Source organism: Colletes gigas, unplaced genomic scaffold, assembly GCF_013123115.1.
Source record: "Colletes gigas isolate AHSC1104 unplaced genomic scaffold, ASM1312311v1 Colletes_gigas_Sc00020, whole genome shotgun sequence".
NCBI classification, from domain to species: Eukaryota; Metazoa; Arthropoda; class Insecta; order Hymenoptera; family Colletidae; genus Colletes; species Colletes gigas.
Window position 1 is genome coordinate 4323834 of NW_025106649.1, and position 12303 is coordinate 4336136.

Here is a 12303-nt window from a genome sequence, read left to right on the forward strand (position 1 = left end):
AGGTAGAAGGTACAAGGCGGTAATTTCATGAATTAACTTGTAAAATATTATACTTCATTTTTATTTGTATTTATTTATTTATTCTGTGAAATATACATTCGTTTTTCATTATCATATCGTTAAAGGTAAGTTCTGCGACATAAAATAAAATTATATGTTTGATTTGAGGTTATATTTATGAATTCCTTAATCTTGTATTACAAAGATTATGCGGAAATATATGAAACGTACAAGACTCAAAGGTTCTCGTTTTCTCTAGTTAAATTTTGCTCAAGTTTTCAATCAAATATAAAATTTACCCAATGAAATTGATATATTAATCAAATTGTAAGAGTTATTTTGCAATATTTGGTTATTTATAATTTAGATCTCTTTCATAAATTATTTGTTAGGATATTTATTTAAGAAAAAGTTAGAAGATGGAAGAAGAACGAGGAAATGTAGAAGTTTCAACAAAGATCACAGAGCCGTTACTGAGTGTACCAAATCCAAGAGCCCTACAGCAAACTGTTCCTTCTGTACCTGGCCAATCAAAATATATACAGCTACTTAATGTCATAGAAGAACTTGGTCACGAAGTTCGACCTACCTATGCTGGCAGTCGTACTTCTGCTGAAAAAATTAAACGTGGTATCGTACATGCACGTATTTTAGTTAGAGAGTGTCTAGTCGAGACTGAGAAAAGTGCTCGTCAGTAAAATACGTATTTTATATAATTTGATACATATCGTTCAATTTTAACTGACCAAGTATTCCAAAAGTACTTAGATATAAATAATGATAAAAGCACAAACTTATAACATACTATTATTAAAAATGAAATTGTCCGAACCAATTGTGTGAAATGCGAGAACCAGAGTGCCAATTTACCTACCTCAGGTTTGAACCACATGATAATGGTCATTAATTGGAAATCTAGCATAATTCAAAAAAAGATGTTTGCACATCTTTGTATTTTTATAAACATATTTAAAATGCATGTCATCGTAATATTTATTTTATATTTTAAAAAGTTACTTATTAGTTTCTACACTGCCAAAGAGTACAATGATATAGCCACTAAATGTAATAATTTATTAAAATTACAGAATATAATTGATTTTGTACAAACAATCAATATGAAATGTTTTGTAAACATTGCTCTTTTAAGCATAACTAATTTATTTTGAAACATTGATCTGATACATTTTATCGGATTTAAACACAAGTACAAATATACACGAGTCCTTTGTTAGAACAACGTTTTTTAATATCTATTAAAACAAACTAAAGTATCCTTACATGGATTATTGATAGTACAAACATGCTTCCCAAATATTATAGAAATAAGTATTCAATAAAGAATCTAAATGATATTAATATAAGTATAGTATATATTTGTAGTAAGAGTGCTGTAATCATAATGCTGTATATTTGAATTACTAAGTATTGTGAAAATATTTAAAACGTGAGAATGAAGAAACAAAGTTCCTATGATACTTAAATTTGCTCAGAATTGTATTACTACTCTTAAGAAAAAGTTAACCAATGACCATGTATTGTTCCTGGTGATATGATCTCAATGATAACAATATTCTTTTGACCAAGATGTTCATTATATATATGACAATACAATTTATGAATGTCGTATTTTCAGCATAAGTATGTAAGTTACATGAGTTCAATGTATATTTATTAAAATTTTTTAAATTCTTACAAAAGTAAATTTTGCACGAGATGTTTTTAAATAAATTCTATTTCATGTTTTTAATAATAATACTAATAAACATCATTGAAAATAATATATAATTATACATGTCTGTATTCAAACAAACAATTGCGAATTTGTAATACATTAAAAATTGTATGTCATATTTATATAATTTCCATTAATTGTAATATTTATAGTACAAATAAAGATATTTCTGTATTATTCCCATAATACCTCTTTTAAAATGGTTGTATCCTTCATACTTTATAAATATCTAAATTTAATCTTGCCTTTATGTAAAAAGTGCGTATTTATGAACCAAAAGATTGTATGTTACAGATTAATGAAACGATCATGTTCCACACTTTGGATAGCTTTGATACTGAATTTTCTGCTGACTCTATCGAATGGTGCCCAGCAAATTCTTTCAAAGATATATTTGTATGTGGAACATACCAGTTAATAAAAGAGAATGAAGCAACATTGGACGAATCGGAGGCATTGAAACGCCTAGGACGAATCTACATGTTTCGTGTTGTGGACAATGGATGTCTAGTCCTGTTACAAAAGTTAGAAGTACCTGCTGTATTAGATATGAAATGGGCGCATGTTATATATCAAAATAAAATTTTATTAGGCGTTGTCAATTCATTAGGCTATTTACAAGTATATCAATTAAAAAACGATGAAGGAAAAGAAGCTTTACAATTATTAACGGAGAAAAAAATTTCGCACGATGAGGAAGTAATTGCCTTATCTTTAGATTGGTGTACTGGAAGATGGATGGATAATAACGATTCGCATTCAAAAATTGTAGTCAGCGATTCAAAAGGATTCGTAACATTGTTTGAAATAAACGAAAATGAACTTAACGTAATTAATTTGTGGCCTATGCACAAATTTGAAGCTTGGATTGCTGTTTTTGATTATTGGGACACAAATGTGATATATACTGGTACGAAATAATTATCTTAAAACTATCGCTAAGAAACTATTACTTAAATATTTTTTAACAAATCGATTGCACTTAAGGTGGCGATGACTGTAAATTCCAAAGTTTTGATACAAGAATGGGTACATATCCTATAATTTTGAGCAAAATTCATGGTGCTGGCGTTACGAGCATTCATAGTAACGCAAAGAAAGAGTTTTTATTATCAACTGGAAGGTGGCGTATCGGAATAGTATAATAATTTAACAGCAGTTATAATTTTTGACTGTTTATTTACAATTTTTCAGTTACGATGAAACGTTGAGACTATGGGATACAAGACATTTAAAACGACCCGTTTCGGAAACCAATCTTGGTGGTGGTGTGTGGCGTTTGAAATGGGATCCTTTTACACGAAAATATTTGCTTGCCGCTTGCATGTATGGCGGTTTTAGAATAATTGACTGCGAGAGAACAGATGCACCATCTGTTATTGGTGAATATAACGAGCACGAAAGTATAGCGTATGGATGCGATTGGTCCTTTTTAAACAGTGCAGAAATTGCAAAACAAATACTCGGTACGGAAGTACAAAATGTCTCTCTGATCGGTACCTGCTCCTTCTACGATCACGTTTTAAAATTATCTGTGACGTATTTAAATAACGATTAAAAACATTTTTAATAAAAGAATGAAAACGTATAATTTTGTCAACGTATTATCCTTTTTTCTTTAATTAATTTGAATACACGTGTTACCATTTAATTTTATTTTGTTCTTTTGTTAATGATAATTAGTTGATTTAATAAAATACTGCGCATGCGCGAATAAAATTAGGGATCTCGACGTAGCTGTTCGATGGACATAGAATAGTTACAGGGCTTGCTGGAAGATGGCAATGTTGAAGTGCGAGCTGCATTTCGCCGCGGCCAGTTCGATAAAAATCAGTCGTTCGCAGGGGCTGTTTTGGCATGGTGTCAATGCTGTGATTACTGTGACGAGTTCGCGTGCAATTCCGCGGTAAATTATCACTGACCAGTCGCAGTAAGTACATGCACGTTTCGTTTAAAATTTCGTCCAAGTCTTTCGTTTTTGATCGTGTCTCATGGCATTATGAATTTTTCTCGCCGCGACAAATAAAATCAGCTGTAGAACAGTGCATATCCTGTCCCTGTGGAATGACCTAGAAAAGATTTGGCGCGTATCCTTGCAAAATTCCCGTAACTCTTTTCGTAAATCCCTTCGTGCGGAAGAGCATGGCATCAAGGTTAGAATACATTATTTGCCACGATATGTTTGTTGGAAGATGGTAGAACAGCGATTTGATTTCTTTGTCATTAGCGAGACTGTTTGTAGAGAATTTAATCGAGTTTCCAGTCTGTCGCTGGACCATCGATTCATAATACTCATTACCGCATTCACCCGTACACGATCGTTGTGCAGTTTGAAGTAGTTTCTAATCGTCGACATTCTACGGTTTGTCGTGTTACAACGTTTAATTAAAATGTTATTCTACAATCGAATGAATTCTTTTGATAGCCTACGTTTACACTATTTAATGTTCATTTAATTGATTATCGAAAACAATTTTGTACCAGTTGTACCCGTACTTTATTTACACAACGATTCGAATAAAATTCATTTTACTCAACATGTTATTCTGAACGAGTGTTGTGATATGTGTTTTGGAAAAACGTTCACAGTGCCATTGCAATGTCGTTCAATCGTTTGCTTGCACAAGGTGGGGTGAAATAAGAATTCAGATCAACCATTACCCATAAATCAACGCCAAGTTTAAAAGTTCTTCGTGTCACATCTACGTCTCATTGTCTCGGAATTAATGCAAATACATATAATTGAAAGAGGAAATTGGACCACGGTATAGTGCGTTTCTTTATTCTTTGAATGTATTAGTGTCGAGCGTGAAACTCGTTTGACAGTTACACTTCTTGTTAGACTCGGTAAACGTTACTCAACAGCATATTAATTATTCTCTGCAGCTTTTGATCATTAATTCATACACGATCTAACGGTCTCGACCGTTATTCGTTTTTTTTTTTTACTATTATTTACCCGTTGTTTAACACTTAAAAACTACCTAATTGAATAAATGGCGTTTACACTAGGATTTTGAAATTAATTTCGTGACTATTTCACTTCGACAGATTTTTAATTGTTTTGAACTTCGAAATTTTTTATTAGTATTTGTTCAGTTAACAGGAAGTTAACTATTAAAAGTGTGTGGTTCTAATGTTAAGACGTGCAGAATTTCTGTAAAAGTAAACTAAAGAAATTAATAAAGATAATAAAATAAATTATGGGCATTGATCATGAGAATTAAAGACCACCTTAATATGATTTCTTTTTTCGACCGACTAATCGATTTGAATTAACCGCGCGAAAAGGTGGTGTGCAGGATTATATATATAGTGAAGCCACATTTCCTTTTTGTCAGGTATTAGTGTGTTCAGAGATTATGAAATCAAGGACAAGCAGGATATAGTCAGTGATTAAAGGTTATATTACTTACGGTAGCTAAAGTTTATTAATCTTTCTACTCAATGAAAACAGGGCGTTGTCTTTTCAAACCTTCCACAGCATTTGTCGTTCTTCGTGAAAATTAAGAAAAAGGATCTCGATTCTCTCGTATGTTTCACGGTGATGTGTGTCTCATCGCATACGTAGGTGTTTGTGTTTGTACGTGTGTAGTATACGGTTTAATCGATTTCATGCTGTGCCAACGTTATCACATGAAAATGGAATGGTAGAATGAGTAGGACGATATAGAGACAACAAAGTATCTGCTATAATTTTAATAAATAATTGTTCCAGCGGCATTTTTGATAAAAATATTAGATTTCACAAGTCTGTGTATGTTCAAGTAAATTTTATCGATGGTAAATATGTATGTACGAAAACCACTAATCCTCTACGTCAGTGCTTTTTATTCCACAGACTCATTTTAGTGGTTTAATAGAGCTCATGAATTTTTTTTCCAGAATAACGTTCTTAAAAATTAATTGACTCAATGTTTTACAATCAGTATTAGAATATTCTGAGTAGCTTAAATATTTTATCTAGATTAAATCTTGCATAGATCGTTTCATAGGACGAATATAAGTTTTTTCTCAAGGAACCACGAATTCTGAGATTTTTTAAGTTAAACTTCAATTCTAGTAAATGTTTTGTTCTAAAATTAACGATTTCGTCATTGGCTAGGTCTGGCATCTCCGATACAATCTATATTAGACAGAAAAGAATCGAGGATGTACGTTTTAAGGTATTTCCAGGCAAAGTATATGCAAGGAAAGTAAATATTTAAAATTTCTATTTGCAAGTTTACGAATTTTTATTTCAAAATTTTTTCAAATTCATAACTTTGCACCTGTGTAACATTTTTTCTTTTTTTGTTTTGATTCAAATACAAAACATGGAAAACAATTTTATATTACTGAAATTATATTAATTCCAATTATGATTTGGATTAGGTATTGCTACTTGCATTGGATGATTCTCTATTTATTTTAACAGTATTCGATCAGAATTTATAAACAGTGAATTAAGTTAATTCTTCTTAAAAATTTCTCTAGAATTTTTATGGGTATTGCTTTATAATCAGCCTCCATGACTTCACATATTTTTTGCTGAGTATTACTAAACTTCAAATAATATCAATTCCATGAAATAATAATTTATGTAAAGTAATATATATATGTTGTATCATTTATCAGTTTTTTTCTTGTAATAATTGATAAAGTGATGCCTACTTTGTATATCAAATCATAATACCGTGTAGTTAAATTATAGACATATTAGTAATGATTTTTATTATTTTTTTCATTTCGGACAAATTTGGGTTGTTAAAATTGATGTTAAATTAAAATTTAATTTATCTTTTTATGTTAAATATATACAAAAGTCAAGGAGATATTTATTATTATTTTCCTTATAACTCGATTCAAAGTTGATAAATATTTAACGCCAAAAAATTGAGATGAATTGTTAATATTGTGAAAAAATTATTCAAAAACTTGAAAGGTGCTACAGTGTTAAATATTGAAAACACAAACATTCGGTAAATGGCATGTATTTAAAAAAAAAATATACCAAAAGTTATAATAAATTTTTGGTATTATTTTTGTCAACAAATTGAAAAATTCAATAAAACTAATGGATAGTATTAAAATCTACATTTCTTTATCAGTGTTTTAAGATATAAGAATTTGTAAAACATAGACTTGAGTTATTTTTATTTTTATTCATTGTTGGACACACTGTTCATTGGGTGGAAAACAAAGAGCTACAGGTTGTTCTAGTTTCTAGAATCACTTTGTATACAAACCAACCATCACTGAAAGGCTACCTGAAAGTCAAAGATTATCAATGGTTCGTCTGAATTTCTATTAGGGTGAAAAAGAAAGAAGAGAATAAGCTAAAGTGTGCAGGTATTTCGTGACCAATTGTTCATGCAACCGTCCAGCGCAATTACGCACTCGATGCATCCTGCTTCACATCCTTCGCGCGTCATAATGTCCCCTTTTTTCTGCTTTTTTCCGATGTTCTTTGCGTCGTTGCATCCTCGTGGATACTTGTGTCGTTGTCACGTGTGCGCCGACCGGGACACGTGTCATCGAGACGATTCATTCCCAGCCGATGCCTCCTGGAGATTCCGCGACGTTTCAGATCTCTTCGAGCATGTATAGCTTATCTGTAACGTCCGGATAATAGTAAAATAAATGTATAGTCCGGGCCACAATATAGCGAGGTCGTATATTCAAGTAGGTGTCAAAGTTTATACGTTTCAGCTCCCGAAACAAGTGAATTGACAGAAATACGAGCAGCCAAGGGCCTTAGACCATAGTAAGGGCCGTACAAAGAAATGTTTTATCTGGTGTCGCCATTTTTAGAAAGCTATTTTTAGAGGTATCGTAACAGTCTTTAATATCTTAATTTACCTGTTTATAATATATGCATGTAGAAAATGAAAAAAGATAGTGCAGTTACGGACATAAAAAGACATTCAGCCTCAAGAGTTTAGTTTACGACTTCGCTATATTGTGGCCCGGACTATACTATTGGAAGACGAAATGTTGAGACATTAGACACAATCTAAACGATGCACCATTTAATTTCCTAATCCTTCCACTTTTCAAGTTGTTGGTTTTTATAGGCTAACGTGGAGAAGAAAAGGATGTTCAATCGTTTTTGGAATGAGAGTATAAGATGCAAGTTCTAGTGTACACCTACTGTCACAAAATACAAGAACTTGTCACAATAGGCCTTAGTTTTTGAGAAGTTTGAGTTTAACCATTTGCGGTCCTAATGTGACTCGACATCACATTTCGAACGCAGTAGCAATTATTCTAACAAGGGGGCCTTACAGCCATGGAAATTGCTTCTGGAACGATAGCAGGTGCAAGTTATAGTACATACTTAATATAAAAAAATCCTAATAACTTTCTTCCCAATGATCCTACGGAAAGTTTGGTGTGTATGTAGTGAAAGAATTACTTTTTACTTTACAGAACAAGTTTTGGTTAAGACGGTAGAGCAAGTAGCTACTAGAAGCTTTTGGTAGCCGGTTTGAATCCTCACAGAGTTACTTTCTTTCTTTCCTTTATCATAATAAAATGCAAAAATATATTTTATTTATTATGTATACAGGGTGTTCGGCCACCCCTGGGAAAAAATTTTAATGGGAGATTCTAGAGGCCAAAATAAGACGAAAATTAAGAATAGCAATTTGTTGATAGAGGCTTCGTTAAAAAGTTATTAAAGTTTAAACTTCCGCCAGTACTGAATTTTTTTCTCGAAAATGGGTAGGATTTCGGAGGTATGTCTATTGACCAAAAATGATTATAATTGACCCCAGCAACCAAAAATAATTTTTTTAGAACGATTTGAAATTTTTTAATTGTGTCGAAAAATTTCACACATACTCGAATTTTTTTCTAAATAGTGGGTAGGATTTCGGGGGTACGTCTATTGACCAAAAATGATTGAAATTGACCCCCGCAACCAAAAATAATTTTTCCAGAATGATTGGAAATTTTTTTTTCGTCGAAAAATTTAGGCAATAGATTTTTATTTTTTTTATAGTTTTTTAAATCTACCCCTGTCGATTTTTCTTAAAAACTAGTTTTTTTATTTTAATAGTTTTGTTTGACGCACTACAGAAAAGTTGTTTAATACTTTTTTGTAGGTACCCGTGAGCTTTACTTCAGAAAAAAGTTTCATTGAAACATGTTCACTATTGTCGGAGTTATGGCCGTTTGAAAATTGAACCATTTTTATGGGATTTTTCTCATTTTACGGGGTTAAGGAACAACTTTTCGGATATTTTTGGAATTTCTATATATTCTACACTAAAATACGCGTTGTTTGCCGTTTGAAACATTAAAATCGTCCAATCCGTTCAGGAGTTATGACATTTTAAAGATTCGCAGAAGCATTTCTGGCCTGACATTAGATTTTCGGTAAGGAATTTTTTTCTCTAAAATGCGTAAGATTCCGGGGATATATGTAATGACTTAAAATGATTGTAATTGACCCCTGTAACCGAAAATAATTTTTTTAGAACGATTTGAAAAAAATTTTTTTCACCGAAAAATTCAAGCACCTACCCGAATTCTTTTCTCGGAGGTGGGTACGTTTTCGGGGTGAGTGTATTAACGAAAGATGATTGTAAGTGATCCCAGCAACCAAATATAATTTTTTCAGAATGATTTAAAATTTTTTAATTTAATTTTTGAATAACTTTTTAACGAAGCCTCAATTAAGAAATTGATATTCTTGATTTTCGTCTTATTTTGGCCTCTAGAATCTCCCATTAAAATTTTTTCAACGAATGGCCGAACACCCTGTATATGTCATACAGTAGTAAAATGTTATTGCATGTTGCATATATTTTTCTATATTAATAATAATTCGTTTTGGTTATTATCAAATAAATTCTGTATTAGTCATTCGTATCAATGAGTATCGACGCTTATGATTTTCGAACATATTCCAAATACAGAATTTACTTGATAATGATTATGATATAAATATAATGATACTTTACTACTGTACTTACTACTATTCTTGGTATTACAAATTAAAGAATTGTTCGCTTTAATATTTACGTTATATATGCGTAACAAATAAAATATATGTATTTTTGCATTTCAAAATAATAAAAGAAAAAAAGGAAGCAAAGTAACATGGCGGGGATTCGAACTCACCACTTTGTTAGTCTTAATCAAATCTTATTTTGCAAAATTTTAAGTAATTTTTTTATCATGTGCGTACCAAACTTTAAATCAAAATATTTCGAAAACGATGGCTCATTGTGAAGAAACATATTAGGGTTTTTTGATACTAGGTATATGTATACTATAACTTACACCTGCTATTTTTTCAAAAGCAATTTTCACGACTCTAAGGTTCCCTTGTAAGAGTATTTCTTGTAATACTATAATATTATAAAAAATAGACGGTCATTGAGATAAAACACTGAAACCTGGGATGGGTACACATCGTAGCCAAAATCGTGTGACTCCATTACGCAATTGTTTGACTGCAACGCCGGTAGAAAATTCGAAGAAACGTCTATTTACGTACGAAAGCGGGTCACCGGCCTTTCGCGAGATCGCTGAAAAATTTCAAACATTCGATACTATTATCGAAAATCATTACTAGCCAGCTAGATTTAAAAAAATTGTGAACACTATCCGTTGGTTCTCTACAAATAGGAATAATAGAGAAGTGCAGCATGTTTGGAATACTGTGAGTAATTCGGAATATCGAAGTATGTATCTAGAAAATTACTTTATCGTTATCTAATTTCAAAGTTGGGCAAAATGTAATCTGATTACATTTGCTACGCTTTAAAGATTTACAATTATGATTATACTCTGATTGGATGATAGTTACCGTGCGATCACAGTAATCGTAACTTTTGTCTAATTTGTAACACCGCAAATAGTAGGGACGAATTATCTGTTAATGTTATTTGCGAAAGAACCGTGATTCTGATATTCTCATCATATTTTAATACAAGTTATAAGTAGATAAGGTCGTTATTCAAATTTGTAATCGAAATTTTAAATTATTTTTTTATCTCATTCCTGGCTGGTCGAGGACATTTCGCAGTTTTATTTCAGCCCAAGGAAAGATTTTTGCGAAAACGAACAACCGTAAAACGCGGACGCTTCCAACTGTTTCAGTGGGAAAACCGATATTGTCCTCTTCCTTTCTTTTTCTGTGGCCGCAACGAGGCCGTCGTCGATTTTCCTGGGAGCCAAAGCGAACCATGCGAAACCCGAAAAAGAGAGAACACGGACTTGGAAAGATGAAGAACCCGTGCATGCCAGTCAGAACTTTGCAACCATTAATGGGTACCACTTCACGGTTGATCCAAGAAACGGTGGTGTATTTCTATGAGAATCGATTTGTTCCGCGAGCCAACGGGTCTTTTATAGATCTTCTAGGGAAATAATTACGAATAATGATTCTTTAATATCCGACGAATATAATTCAAATATTTGAGTATTAAAACGTTTGACTAATATTGGATGTTCATTCATTATATTTTAACACGTATAAAATGTTAGAATAGCCTGCTCTTTAGTTATAACAGAGTTTTACTGTAAGTAACAAATTTTTCAGCAAATATACAGGGTGTGTTCGGCCACTTCTAGTAAACATTTTAATGGGAGATTCTAGAGGCCAAAATAAGACGAAAATCAAGAATATCAATTTCTTGACTGAGGCTTCGTTAAAAAGTTATTAATGATTAAATTAAAAAATTTCAAATCATTCTGGAAAAATTATTTTCGGTTGCGAGAGTCAATTACAATTATTTTTTGTGAATAGACATAACCCCAAAATCCTACCCACTTTCTAGAAAAAAATTCGAGAAGGTGTGAAATTATACGACGAAAAAAAAAATTTCTAATCGTTCTAGAAAAATTATTTTCGGTTGCGGGGATCAATTACAATCATTTTTGGTGAATATACGTACCACCGAAATCCTACCCACTTTTGAGAAAAAATATCGAGTAGGTGCAGAAATTTTTCTATAAAAAAAAATTTGTCATATCGTTCTAAAGAAATTATTTTCGGTTGCGGGTGCCAATTACAATCATTTTTGATCATTACACATAACCCCGAAATCCTAGGCATTATCGAGAAAAAAATTCCTTACCCAAAATCTAATTAGGTGCCTAAATTTTTCGATGAAAAAAAAAATTTCAAATCATTCTGGAAAAATTATTTTCGGTTGTGGGAGTCAATTACAATTATTTTTTGTGAATAGACATAATTCCAAAATCCTACCCACTTTCTAGAAAAAAATTAGAAAAGGTATGAAATTTTTCGACGAAAAAAAAAATTTCAAATCGTTCTGGAAAAATTATTTTCGGTTGCGGTTTCGTGAACAAAATTCAGTACGGGTAGAACTTTATATGTTAATAACTTTTTTACGAAGCCTCCATCAACAAATTGATATTCTTGATTTTCATCGTATTTTGGCCTCTAGAATAGAGGTCACCAAACACACCCTGTATACAGGGTGTTCGGTCACCCCTGAGAAAAATTTTAATGGGAGTTTCTAGAGGCCAAAATAAGACGAAACTCAAGAATACCAATTTGTTGATGATACAAATATTAGTTTGTGAGAATTGTGATTTTGCACTATCTG

The 12303-nt window shown here is 31.8% G+C and overlaps 3 protein-coding genes across 3 annotated transcripts in view; all 3 read left to right on the top strand.

The window, feature by feature from the left end:
• Positions 1–236: 236 nt before the first annotated feature.
• LOC122400785 (cyclin-dependent kinase 2-associated protein 1-like) lies at positions 237–1054 on the top strand. Its single transcript, XM_043402444.1, has one exon. The coding sequence runs from the start codon at positions 420–422 to the stop codon at positions 696–698; it is 279 nt and encodes a 92-aa protein (XP_043258379.1). The 5' UTR covers positions 237–419; the 3' UTR covers positions 699–1054.
• Positions 1055–2035: 981 nt separating this feature from the next.
• Positions 2036–3316, top strand: LOC122400786 (diphthine methyltransferase). Its single transcript, XM_043402446.1, has 3 exons — positions 2036–2645; positions 2723–2858; positions 2930–3316. The coding sequence occupies exons 1-3, from the start codon at positions 2045–2047 to the stop codon at positions 3291–3293; spliced, it is 1101 nt and encodes a 366-aa protein (XP_043258381.1). The 5' UTR covers positions 2036–2044; the 3' UTR covers positions 3294–3316.
• A 224-nt stretch (positions 3317–3540) lies between these two features.
• Positions 3541–12303, top strand: part of LOC122400728 — a 46358-nt gene continuing 37595 nt past the window's right edge. The window contains exon 1 of the mRNA XM_043402336.1: positions 3541–3665. The gene's annotated coding sequence lies outside the window, so the exon portion shown is untranslated. The remainder of the gene's footprint in view (positions 3666–12303) is intronic.

Excerpts from the sequence above, each read along its gene's own strand:
- LOC122400786 (XM_043402446.1), top strand. The coding sequence starts at position 2,045 with ATGTTCCACACTTTGGATAGCTTTGATACTGAATTTTCTGCTGACTCT. Across the intron at positions 2,646-2,722 it reads CACAAATGTGATATATACTG|GTGGCGATGACTGTAAATTC; the intron begins GTACGAAATAAT and ends ATTGCACTTAAG. Across the intron at positions 2,859-2,929 it reads TTTTTATTATCAACTGGAAG|TTACGATGAAACGTTGAGAC; the intron begins GTGGCGTATCGG and ends ACAATTTTTCAG.
- LOC122400785 (XM_043402444.1), top strand. The coding sequence starts at position 420 with ATGGAAGAAGAACGAGGAAATGTAGAAGTTTCAACAAAGATCACAGAG.